This window comes from Doryrhamphus excisus, linkage group LG23, assembly GCF_037039965.1.
Source record: "Doryrhamphus excisus strain RoL-2023G ecotype Guam linkage group LG23, RoL_Dexc_Guam_v1.1, whole genome shotgun sequence".
Lineage (NCBI taxonomy): Eukaryota > Metazoa > Chordata > Actinopteri > Syngnathiformes > Syngnathidae > Doryrhamphus > Doryrhamphus excisus.
The window spans coordinates 3,305,540-3,325,333 of record NC_136379.1 but is presented as its reverse complement, the minus strand read 5'-3'; the positions used below and the strand labels follow the sequence as shown (position 1 = coordinate 3,325,333).

Sequence of the window (19,794 nt, the reverse complement as noted above, 5' to 3'; positions counted from 1 at the left end):
GACGCTGTGCCGATCCGCCTATCGACCTCACGCTCCCACCATCCCTCACTTGTGAACAAGACCCCGAGATACTTGAACTCCTCCACCTGGGGCAGGACCTCATTTCCAACCCAGAGGGAGCACTCCACCCTTTTCCAACTGAGAACCATGGCCTCAGATTTGGAGGTGCTGAGTCTCATCCCAGAAGCTTCACACTTAGATGGAAACTGTTCCAGTAAAGCTGAAGGTCACAGCCCCAGACAACATAGCTCCTAGGATCACTGGGGCACTCAAACCCCTCCAGGTAAGGTGGTGATTCAGAGAGGAGGCCAGGCCTGATGAGCTCGCAAATTTTGTTGAGTTTCATGCTTGGCAAGGCCCTCAAAAATGGGAGGAATAAAGCACCGCTAGTGCTGATGCCAGGGCCTGAGTAATAAACATAGCGGTTTATGCTGATCAGAAGTCGGGGGTGTGTCAAAAAACTAAAATAACAAAATAAATACACTGAATTAAATAATACAATGCAATACAATAAAAATAGTAGTGGTGCAATCCGTGGGTGTTTGCACTTACATTTGTATTTCTCCTGGACGTCAATGTTGCACAAGCTCACCAGACCCATCTTGAAGCTCAGCACACGCATCTTGCCGTTGCGGGCACTAGTGGAATGAAAGAAAAGAGGCGTTTTCAGTGATAAACAATGCGTTGCATCACATTAGTGACGCTTCTGCGAGTCGACGAGTGAGATGGAGGAAAAAGTGTGGATGTATTACATGGTTCGTAGCAGTACAGCAAAGGTCAGCACAATGGTGTGAAATTGTATTACACAGTCACTATGCACTGCAGGGAATTGTTCTTGGGGTTATGCCTTATGATGCATAAACCTTTGACACGGTTTCTGCCTAGCAACAAGTGACTGTGGTGTGAGGCAACAAAGGTACCAGTACTGTAACTGCCAACTAACTGCCAATTTGTGTTAGAAGGCCACGGATTCTACCTTCGTTGGCAGTGACCATGAGTCGCAGACAAATCTGAGCAACATGGCTCTAAAAACTGCAACTTAAAATAAAGGCTAACACTGAATCTGAACCCGGCCCTGATCCAGTTCAGCTTCCCGCAAAGCGCCACTCACACCCACAGCTTGACCAAACGTCTGACAAAAAAGACCCCAAACAGATTCTTTCCGTTGTGCCATATGGCCGCCAGAGACAAAGCTACCCCGCACAGAGGCAGCGGGAGCCCACAACAGGGATTTCAACCTTGAAATTGCCCTAAACGCACAGAGGAACACACACACACTGCCGCAATGTTTACTTCCACAAGTGCATTAAAAAATCTGATTTGAATTAAAAAAATCGGAATGGGCCTACAGTGTCAGCGTACCCAGGCAAACGTTGATTTAACTTCAATGTATTAACAACTTAACTTATTTATTTCAACTGTACTTATTTCAACTTCAATGTATCTTTGCAGAGATTTAAAAGCATGCGTGCCAGAGCACCCTGGAAAACAATTCATAATTTTAATGAGCAACAATTTGAAGAAGACACAAGCATATCAAATTAGCAGGGTGCTTGCAGGGTGATAGTGAAAAAAAAGTAGGTTTCTTTTTTCCCCTCGGGGGAGTGAATGGTTTACTTAGTTTAGATGATTCAAGCCACATGAGAAGTCAAGAAGAGCAATACTGAGCTTCCAAGTATTAAAAGTAGAAGCTGGAATGGATCCAGAGATGAACACATTTCAAGAGGCAAGTGGCTGTCATCTCCTTTCTCAGCAGCACTTCCATCTAAACTGCTGAACACGAGGACTACAGCCCTGGTTAGACCAAGCTGGTATGAACACATAAGCAGTGATGTGGAATAAAACACACAAACCAAACCCAAGAGCACGCAGAGAGCTCTGTCAAGACATTTGTGAAATAAATAAGTTAAGTAGCAAGTTTATTTATCTTGAAAGCTAAAAGGAGGTCAAGTGTCATTGACAGGCACAATGTCGTAAGAAATGCGGTCCAAATTTAACTTGGTGTGACAGATTTTTTTCAAATTTACATAATTATGAAACAGATTTGGAATTTGTTTGCAACCATTGTCTATTATTTATTATAATTACTTTTAACTATGCATGTATTGTCATTATTCAGCTTATCCTCATTATTATTATTATCATCATTATCATCATCATTATTATCATTACTATCATTCTTATCATTATTGTTATTATTAGATATAGATTAATATAGATTAATCTTGGCTTGACAGATTTTTAAAAAAATAAAAATTTCATAAACATAACACACTTGCATCTTCTTCATCTGTGGAACACATACAAGATGGCCACAGCGCCCTGTCGCGGAAGAAGAGCGGCATTACTGCAAACATGTTCACCATATACACATGAACAGTGCGCAGGAATAGAGCGAGAGACAAATATAACGCGGAGTGTTCAGTGAGGTTTGATTTTTGTGACGCCAATGTATTCTTTTTTTAAACGTGTATTGTTTTGAGAAGCCAAACTCTATACTTAAATTACCCTGGCAACGAAGCAGAACTATGTTCATCAACGAAATGCGACCAGAAATGGACTTAAGAGACCAATTGGCGGTAGGTCGCTGTTAATGGGCGACACTGCTGATGGGGATGTCTTCCAACTTCATGTCATCTATATCCCTATCCCTACACCTTTTTGAAAAGTAAAACAATTTAGCTTTTTTTAATTACTTGGTGAAAAAACTATTATAATTAATATTACAATTATTATTATATGACCTATTATGGTCATTTTCCGGCCCTTTGTTTGAGTTCTGGAATCCTATGGAGCAGACTACACAAGATAACCAGCACAGAAAGCTTTCTAGTTCTTCCAGAATCTGCACCTACTCCAGGTGTATTTCTTTGGACTTCGTGCTTCCTGGTCTGTTAATATAGTTCACCCACTGAGCGCCTCCTGGCATGGCCACTACGCTGTGGTTGGTCACACGCCCGACTGCTTAGAAGGACTTCCGCTGTTGTGTTAGCGGCTAACCCAACTTCATAGGAGTTTATAAACGGTATAGATTTTGATAATAAACTGCGATTTATCTTTCTAAAATGTCTGCTTTTAACATATGTGTTGGATCCCCAATCCCGATCCGGAAGTAGAGACTGGACAGTCCAAAGTTTCTCAAGAAAAGAGGTTAGTTTAAGATGTACATTTTGTAGATTTAAGCTTTGCGGGACTACAAGTGCTGAAAAAAACTTGGGTAGAGCCACTATTGTGATTGGAAATGGCTATTAGCAACCTGCTTCCTGTATGCACACTCTTCAATGCTACGCAGACAACCGCTCTTTGACACGACCAAGTAACATTGGAAAGAGCTCTTACTGGTCCATGTTCACAAAACAGTCCAGTGTGTAATGCCGTTGACAGACTAAAATGCTTTTCTTTTGCTGGCAGGGAATCAGGAACTCCAACCACTGAGGGTGGCATCTTTAGGAATTGTAAAAAAATGTGGCTTTCTCTTACATCCAAAGAACCATTTTTATGAGCCAGCATAGCAACGTAAACAGAGAAGAGGAGCTCGGGGAGTGCAGAGCCTGCTCATCTGTGACATCACAAAGGAACAGTTTTGTAACGCCTCTCACAGTGCTTTCTAAACATAACAAATAAAAATCTGCATCAAACTGTATTTGCGTCGTCTATGCTTCCATGTCCTTATGCCTGCACAAAATTTCATGAAAATCAGATGAGTTACTTTTTCTATGAATAACACATATGACTATACAGTTATACTGTACAGTATAACCTCCTTCGCAAAAATGAACACACACACAGAGTCACTGCTGCTGTTATTGATATGAAAAACAAAAGCAATTACTGGAATTTATGCAGCGAATGAAGTTGCTGATTAGTAACAAGTACTGAAGAGGGACCCACCAAATATACAACCCTCATTGGTTTACGCTCTGTCGTGTTACTGTCTCTGCTGTGTGAGATGGCAAGAAACAGACACTAATGACCACAACAATATGTGGGTTGAAAGTCGACATGAAAGTGAGTTTGTTACCACTACAGTCTTAAACAGCAAGGTTGATCCAGTACGCTACTGGAGATTTAGTCGTGTTGTGGCACTGTAAAGACGTCTGTGCACAAAGCCTATGACACAGTCAATATGTTGTATTAAAGGCAATAAACTTTAAAAATTTGTTGAGTAAAATTAATATACAATCCAATAAAAGATCAATTATCCTAAGGCCTATTTGGGAATATTCTGTAGACAGTATCTCATTTTTATTTTTATTTAGCTTTACACTATCAATAAATTTGAAGATGTTTAATTATTTTTTTAAAAATATTTTATTTTTACATAGATTTTATATTGATAAATGAGTTACTTTAATTTAATTCCAATATTGCCTTATTTTATATGTATTTTCTTCTTCTTTTTTAACTTTTGCGAATTTTCCCCGTTTTTTTTATTTCACCATATATGGTTTGTGTAAATGAGACAATGACTTTTTATTGTGATAATGAAAAGAAGAAAATGCATGTGTATAATAATAATAATAATAATAATAATAATAATAATAATAATAATAATAATAATAAATATAATAATAATAATACATATAATAATAATAATGCCATGTAAGTCATAAGTCACTGTGTGACGTGATACCACATGCCGCTATCGTTGTCCCACCTGTCGTAGACATTGAGCAGCCAGTTGAGACACATGTCCACGCAGAGTGGAACGTTGACCAGGACAGTCCTTTCTTCCTCCAGCCTCTCGTAGAGTGTTGTTAGCCCGTGGATGACCTCCACCACGTCCATTACGTGCTCCGCTTGATGGAGCTCCTGCTCCCGAAACACCTCTACTAGGTTGTTCAGCGTCACTAAGTCCACTATGACACAAAAACACACACACACATCAACACCACCAGTGTAGTGTGGCATATACGGCATTCGTGGCACCCCCCGTGGGTTGTGGTCAAGATGCTTTGGAAGACATGCTACTGTACTGTATGTAATAGAGATGTCCCCAAAGTTTTATCATAATTAGACAAATGGTCGCTAAATACCAAATATGCTTTGTTGTGTGGCGGCCATGTTTTTCAATCAATTTTCTTCTAATTTTAATTTTATTCTTCTTATTTTATTTTTGTGCTTGTTCCTCCCCTAAAGGTATGTGCCAAATTTTGTGCTGATTTGCCTAAACACCCCAAAGTTACAGATGGTGCTTAGTAGAGGGAATTGAGGTGCTGTGTGACAAATTTTGCATCAATTCCACTTATGGGTATGAATAAAACTGCCACAGGAAAAATAATAACACAGGCAACACCATAGGGGTGCTTCTTTTGTGCTTTCACAAACAAATACACTATGTGAGGCTTATTTTCAGCCTTTTTCATCCACTTAACCGCATGCTTCAAGATATGTGACGCAAATGTGGTACCGGCGCTCCTAAACTAATTTGATGGCCAGTGCATCTAAAAGTGTGTGCTTATGGCAGCTATAGTATAATTGCTGGCTCGGATGGAAAACTAGACAGAGAGAGGAAATACATATATACCTAAAAACGGGGTGATGGGTTCTTTCGCTCATGCACTCACAAAGTGTGATGTGTGAGAGAGATAGAGAGACACTGTCCAGGCAGCCAGCCAATTATATGCACTATATACGTATAGTAGATTCAGTGGAGTGGAGGGGTGACATAAGAGAGCAGACAAGACCACAAGATGATGAGTGACTGAGAGACATTTTGGACATTTTTTTTCCTGGCAACTGTGCCACGAATGCTGGAAATGTGCATCAGTAGGGAAACAGCTTAACCGATATGCTGATATTGTCCATTTCCCATTCCGATATCAACCCATACCAATATGAGTAAGATCATATACAGTATATTTTTCTTGAGTAAAATTGTTGTAGAGTAACAATACTCTTTAATGAGTACAGTTATTTTGTTGGCTACTCCACCCATCTGCGAGGAGATAATTCATGTATGACTTGTTTTATGTAAGAATATATGTGTTTCTTGTGCCCTGATTTACGTTATTTTTGGAAAGATTAAACTTTGTGCTGTAGAGCGGGATAAATAAAGTTGTTATTTTAGCCATTCGAGAATATCAAACACATTGTTTTGGGTACCTAACTATTTATTTAAGTATATCAGTATGTGTGTGAATGTATAAACGAGCGGCATTAACTTAAATTTTTTTTGTAGAAAGGTGCTTCATGAAAGTAAGTACATTTACTTGTATTCACTTACACCTCAGCCTTGCCACATCCAATATGGCAGCAACATTAACGTACATGCGCTCAGCTTATACACCACTTTAAACACCAGTGTCTCAACAGTGGAAAACAGCATATACATTTATAATGTCTACATATACACTAGCACATCTTGAAATGCGCTCACTACCTGGGACATTAGAGACGGTACAAAAATAATACTAATAATAATACTCAGTTTTGATTGACACTATAGGATAGCATAGGATATTTCTGATTTTTTCGTGTCCTGAGCCAATTTCTGGTCGGATCTTGGTGCTGAGGAAAGTAGTTCCAGCTCGTTGCTGGGGACAGTTAAGTCAAGAATTTGGCTTCTCAAAACAATATGCGCCGTTAGTCATTGATTTAAATTTGTTTGATGACCTAAAACATTTTAAAGGGACCTATTATGCAAATTTCCGACCCTTTTATTGAGTTTTGGACTCCTATCGAGCAGCTACACACAATTACCGAAAGCTTTCTAGATCTTCCAGAATCTGCACCTATTCCATCTGTATTTCCTTGGATTTCAGAAACTTTGGCATGGTTTAACACGAGAATACAACATTCTAACTACATTCATAGGTCAGACAAGTGGAAAAAGCATAAGAGGTCCCCTTTAAGTGTGACAAACGGTCAGGTCAAATGGTCAAAGAAAATCAGGAAGGGGACAAACACTTTTTCACACCATTGTATTTGTTATTTTGTAACACTGGTCTGTATCTTTGGTCCATGTATTATTCATTTATATTATTATATTATTATATTATTATATTATTATATTATTATATTATTATATTATTATATTATAATATTATTATATTATTATATTATTATATTATTATATTATAATATTATTATATTATTATATTATTATATTATTATATTATTATATTATTATATTATTATATTATTATATTATTACATTATTATTATTCATTCACATTTGAGCTAAAGTGAAGCATCTCTCAAGCGGTCTCAGTTCACTTGTTGGGGGCACGCCAGCGTTTGATCACGTTCACATTTGACCAAACAAACCATCCTACTCCTAACTGAACCAAAACAAAAAAGTGTGAAAGCACTTGTTGTTGTTAATTATCGTTAATATGTCTTCCTTCTGAAAAAAGTCATGACACTGCAGTTTTTTGAATGCATCATTCCCAGAACTTCTCCTAGCAGATAATCTCTCCATTTGAATACCTTTGGAAACATATCCAGGAGTGGGATGTTCAGGCCCCTTAACGAGAGCTTTGACCCTGAAGCAGAACACATTCAAGGTGTAAGCATGCAGAACAAACTGATTACCTCCTCTTTTCTCAGTCAAATTGAGGCCACTAAAGAGACTCTAATTAATACTGACTAATTCTGGTGAAGTTAACAGCTAACCCATAACAGAGCATTTAATTTCCCCCTCAACAATTTCTCCAATAAAGACAAAACGGAGCCATGATTCTGAGTGAAAACCCGGTCGAGCTCGGAGTTCTCGATGAGAGTTGCCATTACGGATTAGCAGTGGTGCAAGTTAGCAATACATCACTTTAGTAAGCAGTGCAACTTACATCTAAGCGCCTTCTGAACACGCCGCAGCTTCATCGCTGTTCTGTATGCGGAGAACTTGATGTTGTTCATATCGGCTAAAGGAGAGATCATAAAGATTAGAGAAACCAGGGTTGTCGTTCATCATTCCAGTTTATAATTCTTTACTGGGCACACAATCCCTTCATTGTGCCTTCATCACATTAGGTTGGTATCACAACACACGGTGTTGTTTAATCAGTTCATGAAAGGTTAAGCGACAGTCAGCAATCAGGATGCAGCCCCTGGATTAAAAACCAAAACAGACACGAGGCTCCTTAATGGATGTGTGACAGCTTTGGCCCTCAGATAAAAGCCAAAAGGTGGCATCATGGAGGGGCATGAATAAGAGGCTGCTTTAATATCTCCTTCCCATGAATGTTTATGCAGGGTGATTGAAAAGAACCTTTCTATTTAAAATACTCATTATTTAAGTTGTAATTTTTTTGTTACATGATGTGTGGGAATTTCATCTATGTTCTTTTTTCCTCCATTTGAAAGCCCAACAGAAATGGCTGGATGTCTTATATACGTCTCAAAATAATGCAATACACTGGCAGTATGACATTTTAAATCAAACTTACTATCTTCTCATGTTCATTTCATGTAAGAATTATAATTCAAATTTGGGGGTTACTTTTCAATCACTCTGTATAGGAGAAAAACACTGCGTGGTATAGAAAGTAAACTGCAATGATTATACGGTACAATAATGATATGATTCATGATATATACAGAGCCATGTAAAAAAATGTGATTATTGTGTAAAAGTTAATTTTGTTCCGTAATGTCATTGAAATTTGGAAACCATATATTCTAGGTTCATTGTGCATGCATGACCTTTTCAAAACCTTATTTTGGTCTTAATTTAGATTTTAGGGCATACAGCACAAGAAAAAAAAATCTGACTCTGGGCTCTACTTTGTGTATACCAGACATACCTGCCCAGCGCCTCACCTGCGCCACACCAACTTGGTGTGGCCAGTGCGCAATTTTTGTGAGCAGCGTAGAGCAACGCACCCACGCCCCGGGTCCCCTCCTCCAGTGGCAAAGAATGAGGAGAGAAGGCGTGAAGGAGTTAACACAGCCGAGTTTAAATTAAGATTGGTTAAGATTACCTTAACCAATCGAATGAACACCTCTCCTTGCCTTTAGAAGCGCAGGGCCCACTGGAGGCCACAATGCGCGTCATGTTCCTGGCATCCATCCATCCATTTTCTATGGCGTTTATCCTCACTAGTGCCACGGGTATGCTGGAGCCTATCCCAGCTGTCTTTTGACAGTGAACACAGTTAACAACGGCAGGATCTTGCCTTCGATCCACCAGCATGGTCTGTCGTCGCCAAATAGGAATACCTTTGATGATATATTCTCCATATCTAAAAAATCAACAGTAAAAAATATATATCCTACAGCCAGATTTTAACAACCAACGTTATATTACTCTTTGTTTTTAGTAGTTAATTATTAGTTGTACCATGGATCACTTTCTCTGTTTCCACAATGTTGGCGCTGCCTGTTGGCTCGTTTGCATACTAATAGTGATTAGATGATCACTCGGGAGGGAGGGGCGATCTGGGCTATGAAGAAGCTGAGTGGAGCCGTCTCAAAGAGAGGTTTTTATTTTTCCATCAGCAGAGGTAGTGGGGTCCGTAAGCGCATCACTATATTATATATATTATATATATTATATATTACAAGACTCAGCTGTAGGAAAACTGCTGTCATGGTCTCGGTACAGGGGAACAATTACAGGAGTTGTACACATGCCATATATACGTACGTCATTCATCACCAGCAAAGGGCTACTGTGGTGAGAAGCCACGCCTGCAGAGGGCGTGTATTTAAGAAGACTCATCCGGCGCGCCGGGGTGGTTGGTGGGAAAAAAAACAGTGACGTCACACGCCGACGGGATCCTGGGAGCCGGTGTTGTGCCGAGTTTTGCATGCCTGCCGGATTTTGCATCCACCTCGCGGGAGCGCGCACGCTCAGTTAAAACCGAAAATATGTGACGCTGCGGGTTTTTTTCGCCACAGGACTTCACGATAATGAAGATATTATACTTTGTGTCTCCTTTATCAGTTACTATGAGATACCTAAAGCACACAGTATATGAAAACTTCGATTTATTGGCTTGGTATTTGTTTGGTATGTCAAGCATTTGACGCATGCGTATCCAGGAATACGGTGAGTGGAGCGGGTTAGACATTTACAATGTAATTGTGGCGCTTTGTAACACATTTCTTCCGCCAATAATATATTTCTGCATAACTAATGACAAATATGAAATGTGCAAGTATTTACCTATTCATTTTGTGGCCAGGAGCTGACGTAATTTCTATGAGGCAGTCGATCTCACCCGTTTGACATACTTTGGACTGTAAAATGACAAATAAAAGTGTTGAACTTGGGGGCTCCACTCATTCATTCATTATGTGGCAACACCATGGTTATTTGGTGAATTTTAAATTCCCCATCAGCAAATATGGGTGCATGCATTTTATGGCAGGGCTGATTTTTGACCTGCCGAGATTTGCATGCACCCCTATTTGGACTAAGATGAGTTCTACATGTCTATCATTTGAACAAAAAAGTTCCCCAATAGCAAATATGGGGTGCATGCATTCTACAGCGGGTGGATTTTGACCTGCCGAGATTTGCATGCACCCTCCACTTGGACCAGTATAACTTCTACATATCTATAGTTCACATGATTTACTTTAAAGACATCCACCTCTCATGTGGATGTCATCATTTGAAAAAAAAAGTTTCCATATTGGAAATATTCTATGGCAGGGCAGATTTTTGTCCTGCCGAGATTTGCATGCACCCCCTATTTGGACTAAGATAACTTCTACATGTCTATAGTTCACATGATTTACTTTAAAGACACCCACCTGTCATGTGGACTTCATCTTTGGACCAAAAAAATTCCCATATAGAAAATATGGGGTGCATGCATTTTACGGCAGGGCAGATTTTTGACCTGCCGAGATTTGCATGCACCCCCTAGTTGGACTAAGATAACTTCTACATGTCTATAGTTCACATGGTTTACTTTAAAGACATCCATCTCTCATGTGGACTTCATCTTTGGATCAAAAAAGTTCCCATATTAGAAATATGGGGTGCATGCATTTTACGGCAGGGCAGATTTTGACCTGCCGAGATTTGCATGCACCCCCTATTTGGACTAAGATAACTTCTACATGTCTATAATTTGAACAAATAAGTTCCCCAATAGCAAATATGGGGTGCATGCATTCTACAGCGGGTGGATTTTGACCTGCCGAGATTTGCATGCACCCCCTATTTGGACCAGGATAACTGCTACATGTCTATAGTTCACATGATTTACTTTAAAGACATCCACCTCTCATGTGGATGTCATCATTTGAAGAAAAAAGTTCCCATATTGGAAATATGGGGTGCATGCATTTTACGGCAGGGCAGATTTTTGACCTGCCGAGATTTGCATGCACCCCCTATTTGGACCAGCGTAATTTCTACATGTCTGTAGTTCACATGGCTTACTTTAAAGACACCCACCTGTCATGTGGACTTCATCATTTGACCAAAAAAGTTCCCATATAGGAAATATGGGGTGCATGCATTTTACGGCAGGGCGGATTTTGACCTGCCGAGATTTGCATGCACCCCCTATTTGGACTGAGATAACTTCTACATGTCTATAGTTCACATGATTTACTTTAAAGACATCCATCTCTCATGTGGACTTCATCTTTGGACCAAAAAAGTTCCCATATTAGAAATATGGGGTGCATGCATTTTACGGCAGGGCAGATTTTTGACCTGCCGAGATTTGCATGCACCCCTATTTGGACTAAGATAACTTCTACATGTCTGTAGTTCACATGATTTACTTTAAAGACATCCATCTCTCATGTGGACTTCATCTTTGGACCAAAAAAGTTCCCTAACAGCAAATATGGGGTGCATGCATTTTACGGCAGGGCGGATTTTGTGCCTGCCGAGATTTGCATGCACCCCCTATTTGGACCAGCGTAACTTCTACATGTCTAAACAATGGATGGTGTAGATCATTACCAAGCACACAACAGGGGGTGCATGCAAATTTCAGCAGGCCAAAATCCGCCCTGCCGTAAAATGCATGCACCCCATATTTCCTATATTGGAACTTTTTTGGTCCAAAGATGAAGTCCACATGAGAGATGGATGTCTTTAAAGTAAATCATGTGAACTATAGACATGTAGAAGTTATCTTAGTCCAAATAGGGGGTGCATGCAAATCTCGGCAGGCACAAAATCCGCCCTGCCCTAAAATGCATGCACCCCATATTTGCTGTTAGGTAACTTTTTTGGTCCAAAGATGAAGTCCACATGAGAGATGGATGTCTTTAAAGTAAATCATGTGAACTATAGGCATGTAGAAGTTACGCTGGTCCAAATAGGGGGTGCATGCAAATCTCGGCAGGTCAAAATCCGCCCTGCCGTAAAATGCATGCACCCCATATTTCCTATATGGGAACTTTTTTGCTGAAAAGATGAAGTCCACATGAGAGATGGATGTCTTTAAAGTAAATCATGTGAACTATAGGCATGTAGAAGTTATGCTGGTCCAAATAGGGGGTGCATGCAAATCTCGGCAGGCACAAAATCCGCCCTGCCGTAAAATGCATGCACCCCATATTTGCTGTTAGGGAACTTTTTTGTTCAAATGATGAAGTCCACATGACAGGTGGATGTCTTTAAAGTAAATCATGTGAACTATAGACATGTAGCAGTTATCCTGTTCCAAGTAGGGGGTGCATGCAAATCTTGGCAGGTCAAACATATGACCTGCCGTAAAATGCATGCACCCCATATTTCCAATATGGGAACTTTTGTGGTCCAAAGATGAAGTCCACATGAGAGATGGATGTCTTTAGGGTAATTCCTGTGAACTATAGACATGTAGAAGTTATCTCAGCCCAAATAGGGGGTGCATGCAAATCTCGGCAGGTCAAAATCTGCCCTGCCGTAAAATGCATGCACCCCATATTTCCAATATGGGAACTTTTTTTTTCAAATGATGACATCCACATGAGAGATGGATGTCTTTAAAGTAAATCACGTGAACTATAGACATGTAGCAGTTATCCTGGTCCAAGTAGGGGTGGATGCAAATCTCGGCAGGTCAAAATCCACCCGCTGTGGAATGCATGCACCCCATATTTCCAATTGGGGAACTTTTTTGTTCAAATGATAGACATGTAGAAGTTATCTTAGTCCAAATAGGGGGTGCATGCAAATCTCGGCAGGTCAAAATCCGCCCTGCCGTAAAATGCATGCACCCATATTTCCTATATGGGAACTTTTATGTTCAAGTGATGACATCCACATGAGAGATGGATGTCTTTAAAGTAAATCATGTGAACTATAGACATGTAGAAGTTATCTCAGTCCAAATAGGGGTGGATGCAAATCTCGGCAGGTCAAAAATCAGCCCTGCCATAAAATGCATGCACCCATATTTGCTGATGGGGAATTTAAAATTCACCAAATAACCATGGTGTTGCCACATAATGAATGAATGAGTGGAGCCCCCAAGTTCAACACTTTTATTTGTCATTTTACAGTCCAAAGTATGTCAAACGGGTGAGATCGACTGCCTCATAGAAATTACGTCAGCTCCTGGCCACAAAATGAATAGGTAAATACTTGCACATTTCATATTTGTCATTAGTTATGCAGAAATATATTATTGGCGGAAGAAATGTGTTACAAAGCGCCACAATTACATTGTAAATGTCTAACCCGCTCCACTCACCGTATTCCTGGATACGCATGCGTCAAATGCTTGACATACCAAACAAATACCAAGCCAATAAATCGAAGTTTTCATATACTGTGTGCTTTAGGTATCTCATAGTAACTGATAAAGGAGACACAAAGTATAATATCTTCATTATCGTGAAGTCCTGTGGCGAAAAAACCCCGCAGCGTCACATATTTTCGGTTTTAACTGAGCGTGCGCGCTCCCGCGAGGTGGATGCAAAATCCGGCAGGCATGCAAAACTCGGCACAACACCGGCAGGCATGCAAAACTCGGCACAACACCGGCAGGCATGCAAAACTCGGCACAACACCGGCCGGCGTTCGAGCCACAAGGACCAATCTGTCAAGCGACCATCTGATGGGATTTCCTTTTCCCTTCTCTCTTGCTTGAGCTTTTGGACTTTGCGCAAGGTTCCGGACCCAGGGATTAATGCCAGGTGGATTTCACCTCTGCCTTGAAGACTACACATTTCTACACACAACCACCAGTGGTTTACGGTACCCGTATCTGCCTTTCTTGGCAGAGGGTACAGGTTTGATTCATCAAAACTAACCCAAAACCATTCATGCCATTGACATATACATGACAGCAAAATAGTAGGGATGATTCAATCAGGATTTATGCTGCCGATGTAACGGAGTTAAAAATGCACTTTATTATTTATTTTCTAAATGTGTGAATTTATTATTATTTAGTAATTGTGTGAATTTTATCTCAATTAATTATTTATTGTTCTTAATTTGTTTACTCTATTTTCATTGCTTTCCTTGTATATGCGGTATTTTATCCTTTCACTTCTGCTCCTGCCGGGCTTCCATAGTTGCCCCCAGCTCTGGTAGCTCTCCCTCTTTTTGCCACACAAGGTGGTTGGCATTGATGAGGGTAAGTCCAGTTAAAGAGCTGCAGACAAAATGTGTTGTTTAGTTTAAGATTTGCTCATCTGGGTTGTGTATATTGTTTTTATGTCGATATATATTTGTCATTTCAAGTGGTTTTATGTTATTTTGACCGTTGGTTTTAGTTAAAAAGGCCTCTTTTTAGTTACACTTCTGGCGGGATTTGCGTTACACTAGGCCCGTCGTGGTTTTTGTTACATTGTGTAATTTATGTTCCGTCTGTGTAGGGTGCAGAGAGAGGAAAGAAACTTTATTTTCATTCTTTTGTCCTTCAGGTATGTGTTTTTCATTTTTGCTTTTTGTGTGTCACGTGTCATTAATCATCACTCCTTCCTCTTCTCTCCCCCACTCCGTTACTTATATTGGCCACTAGTCGGCAGTGTTGTGAAAAACTTGTGAACGTTTGTAAATATAAAATCTGTGTTTTGTTTATCACCATTAAAACAAGTACTCCTCTCTTTGCCACACAACGTGGTTGGCATTGATGAGGGGTGCAGAAGTGGAGAGGAAAGAAACTTTATTTTCATTCTTTTGTCCTTCAGAGATCTAACAAGGCCGTTACACCGATTCCGATAATGATCATCCACAGTTATTGATCACATAAATTTTGTGTTAACCATAAATTCACCTTCATATATGTGACATACTTTTTCAAGATAACATATGCATATCACTGGTGAAATTAGAAGCTGAGACACCTGAATTTGAAATGTAAGAAATAACAGTATTGGCCGCTTCCAGTTAAGCGTGGCATCCATTGCATCAATATTGAAAGATTGTCTCAAGTTGAGGTTTATCAATCTTTGCATGCAATTTAAAATATTACTACTCAAACGTAGGTGTCAACCTAATTGATGTTACACTTGCTGCACTGTTGTGTATAATCAATTCATCTGTGGTATTAAGGCTGGCTGTCCTCCTTAGTGCTATTACAACATTGATTTCTGCTGCTGCTGTGTTGTGCAATATACATGTCAATATATGCTATCCTCTCCACTTTTGTCATGCACTCTAAATCATTATTCAAGTTTTAAGATATAATGAATTTTTTAATGTATGAAATAACAGACTCTCCAGTTACCAGCTGTGTCCAATTAACACCCTCTTTGCAGTTTTGGTAGAAAAATGCCCTAGCGATAATTAAAACGTTTACACAAATTGAGGCATGGCATCTATTTGAGCAATAATGAAAGATTCTATCAAGTTTTGACGCGCTGCCACTTGTTGCGAGGCAGAAATCTTGGAGCACAATCACTAATCACTAACTCTGTAGTACATATATAATGCATTAACGGAAACAAAGACAGACTGCTGGATGGGAACCTGATAAAAATTTTTGCATTTTGGCAAAAAATAAATAAATAAAATATTATATATATATATATATATATATATATATATATATATATATATATATATATATATATATATATATATATATATATATATACTCCTTTATTGGACAGTGACGTACTGCTCCTTACTCACCCAGTGCTTGGTACAGTTCTGTCATCTTTGGGTGGTCCCAGCATGTAGTCTGCGCCTGATGGCTGCAGGAAAGCAAATGTACTGTATTCATGGAGCACATTTACAAAGCAAAGGTTGACATTAAAAAGGCAACAAAACACAAGTTGAATGCAGGGAAATTAAAAACATACGTATTTTATAATATGAACAAGAATGTTTTTTTTAACTGGAGGGTTTAAAGGATGTAGTTGAACTTAAAACTGAAGGCAGTGCCACCATGTTTCATTCTAGATAAGATAAGATAAGATATTTATTTGCATGCATGGGAAATTTGCATTGCACAGCAGCAAGAGAACAGAATCAGTTGAGCTGTACAAAATGCACAATATAAAAAATAAACAATATAAACAACCAAAGTATTAACAAATTAACAATTTTACCCAGGGTTATGTACAAATACAGTTTGCAAGATAATATGAAATATGAGATGAAATATACATATGACCAGTCTATACACTGAGATCTTGCAGTTAACTAAGAAGCATTATAAAAATACTGCAGAAATTAATATATTGCACTTAGAGCTTGATCAGATATTGTACAGTGAATGGAGTCTGGAATAACTATACTGAATATAAAACCAAGTATTGCACAGATGAACATAGCGGTGTAGTCTATTGGGAGCAGTGCTGGCTGTACAGCTGCAGGAAGAAAGGACCTGCGATATCACTCACACAAGTCAATATGCCAACTTCAAAAAGGACTGTACAATTGAGAAAGAAAGAATGTTGTCCACCTGGCAGGCACACACACAAACACACACGCACACAAGCATCAGCGCTTTGAAGGTGAAGCAGTATTGATGAGATAAATGGATAAACAGTTGAGTGCTCCGGCAACTTGGGCTTGCAGTGGTTCAATACCTTTCCTCTGCTAATCATTTATTTATCCACCTTCTAACAGCAACTTAAACTACAAATGTTTGGCAAAATGACAAACTGTGTAGTGTATGTTCAAGAAAAACAGTTACCATTGGATGCATCAATTGCACTGCTATATTTGGTACTGTGAGGTCATTGTGGACCAATGGAAACCAAATACAATTGGGTCCAAAGATGTAGCCAGTGCTGCTTGACAGAGTTGCAATTTGTCATACAAAATACAATATAACTATACAAAAGTCCCTAAAATAAAAGCATTGACTGTGATGTTGTACTTACTTGATGTAGTATGGCAGTTTGTTCGGGGAAATGGCACGCTCCCATGGTATCTGCACTGAACCTGCACACACAGACATGTCATTATATTGTAGGATCGGCACGCAAAGCATGAAGAGCCATTGCGGCACAATGGCTACTGTGACCAGACAGTGACCATTCAGCCCTTTATAACAAAAAAATGTTGCATGGTTTAAGAAAGGATGAAAACTTCTACAGTATGTTATATATGGCCAGGTTGAGCATGCTCAGCATTGGGAATAATTGATAAGTTGAGGGGACATTGGGTTGCAGTCAAGACAGTCTCAAACACTTTCGGGTCAAACGAGTAGGGATGGGTACCTTTCACATTTGAAACGATGCAGTACCAATGCCCGGTGCCTGGGAATTGGTATCGGTCCTCAATGATACCTTTTGTGTGTGTTTATATGGTAAGCAATGTTAATATACTATTTTATTTAGGTTTTGAATTTAACACATTTATCTCTCAATGTATAATATTTAACTAATCAAAACAAGGTCCAACTGTTTATATTGTAAATTGTGTGATGAGGTTATATGGAGGGCCAATAAGTTTAAAACAAATGAGCAAAAGATCAATAATAATTATATATATATATATATATATATATATATATATATATATATATATATATATATATATATAATTTGTAAAAATAAAGGTATAATTTGCAAATTGAAGTACTACAAATGAAATTGAAGCAAACTACTGTGACATTCACTGACTGTATCTTTATTCCTTGTGCACTTCTGTTTCAAGCTAGACGGCGATTGTGGTCATGGAATGGATTTGTGTGTAGAAGATGAAGCTACATGATATTACCTTCATGTTAACTGTGCTAAAGTCATTCGATGATCGAACTTTCTACAGCTCTCTTGTGTTGTTGCTAATGTTTTAATGTATGTTTAAATGACATTTGATTTCGTACTTGTGGTGGTCCTCAAGAGGGATATTTAAAAAAATCACGGACATGTTATTGTTGTATACTTATTAGTTAGACATCACCCAACATCCCCTGGGATGTCACAAATGCTGAAGGCCTTCAACAAGCAGGGGTCACCAGTGTTGAGGCCATGCTAATGATAACGCAGCCATGCTTGCAAGCATTAGTAAGCCCTGTTGTCATCCATGGCTGGTTGTTTTTCTTTTGCTTCTTTGACTTTTCTCTTCAGGGACAGTTCTTATCGTACAGCTTCATATAAGTATGTAGAAAGTGTTCGTATGCTTCATCCACGTCTTTGGCACTGGACACACACTCCCATTTTTGTTCTTCTAGATCCTTCTTGAAAGGGTTGACTCTGTCTTATGAACGTAGTCTTTGGACAGTCTTTGCAGCCTCCATTGGTCTGTTGTTATAAATTGTGAACACTGGAAGATGATCACTGATGTCTTTGATTAGTACACTCTCACAAGGGTGCTTGAGGGTGCATGGGAGTTTGCCCAACCAGTCTACATGTGCCTTGTGGACCTGGAAAAGGCATTCGACCGTGTCCCTCTTGGTGTCCTTTGGGGGGGGTGCTCCGGGAGTACAGGATTGGTGGCGCGCTACTACGTGCTATCCGGTCCTTGTGCAAACGGGGCAGGAGTCTGGTTCGCATTGCCAGTAGTAAGTCGAGCCTGTTTCCGGTAAACGTTGGCCTCCGCCAAGGCTGCCGTTTCTCAGTCGGAAAAGGGTGGAGTGCTCCCTCCGGGTTGGGAATGAGGTCCTGATTGAGGAGCTCAATCATCTGGGAGAGGCTTAGAGTAGAGCCGCTGCTCCTTCACATCGGAAGGAGCCAGTTGAGGTGGCTTGGGCATCTCATCCGGATACCTCCCAGGCGAGGTGTCACTTGTCAGGTGCCTCCCTGGGAACACCTTGGTATCTCCCGGTGGACCTGAAGGAGGTGGCCGGGGACCGGGGTTTGGCTGCTCCCTATGCGACCCGGATAATCAGAAGAAAATGGATGGCTGGATGTGACGGAGAAGAGAACGCCTTCGTCCCTATGAGACATCTTCTCCTCGCGTCCGGACAACGTATTCCCCATGTGTGGACATTCGAGGGTGCACATTCGATTCCACAGGCCACACACAATCCATACTATGCATACGCAAGACTCACCTCATTGAACCGCGAGACTGTCAGCCTGCTGCCGACGCACACCGGAAAGGACTACTTCTGGGACGGCCCCCTAAGAAGCGAAATTGGCGCGTGAGTAGTGGTCAGGTGACGTTGGACTGAACCAAGTCGCAAACATGGTGCTGCACCCCAATTGTTGAGTGAGTACGCCCAAGGGAGGGGCGAGAGTATTTAAAGGGAAGGTGTCTCTCCAAACGGGAGTAGATTGAGGAACATGTGAGAGTCGTTGCTGTTGCATTAATGAGACAGTAGAAGGGGTACAAGGCTACATTGTTGGTAACATGTGCCTGAATTATTTTCTTCTAGATTTGTGTATTTCTTTTGTTCTTCTTAGCCATCATATTTTTGTGTTGTTTCTGTAACAATTTATTTTTCTTCTTTTAATGAACCCATGACACTGGACAATGGTTCTTTTTAACAAAGGTAGTACGGTTTCTTAAACATGTATTTTGGCGTACCAAACAAAACA

The 19,794-nt window shown here is 39.9% G+C and overlaps 1 protein-coding gene across 3 annotated transcripts in view; it reads right to left on the bottom strand.

The window, feature by feature from the left end:
* drp2 (dystrophin related protein 2) overlaps nt 1-19,794 on the bottom strand; it is a 203,391-nt gene that overhangs the window by 30,266 nt on the left and 153,331 nt on the right. For all 3 annotated transcript variants that reach the window (XM_058076030.2, XM_078788607.1, XM_078788608.1), the window contains 5 exons: nt 17,191-17,251; nt 15,992-16,053; nt 7,791-7,865; nt 4,658-4,859; nt 553-638 (listed from right to left, as the gene is read on the bottom strand). In XM_058076030.2, the coding sequence (XP_057932013.2) occupies nt 553-638; nt 4,658-4,859; nt 7,791-7,865; nt 15,992-16,053; nt 17,191-17,251 (486 nt within the window). The remainder of the gene's footprint in view (nt 1-552; nt 639-4,657; nt 4,860-7,790; nt 7,866-15,991; nt 16,054-17,190; nt 17,252-19,794) is intronic.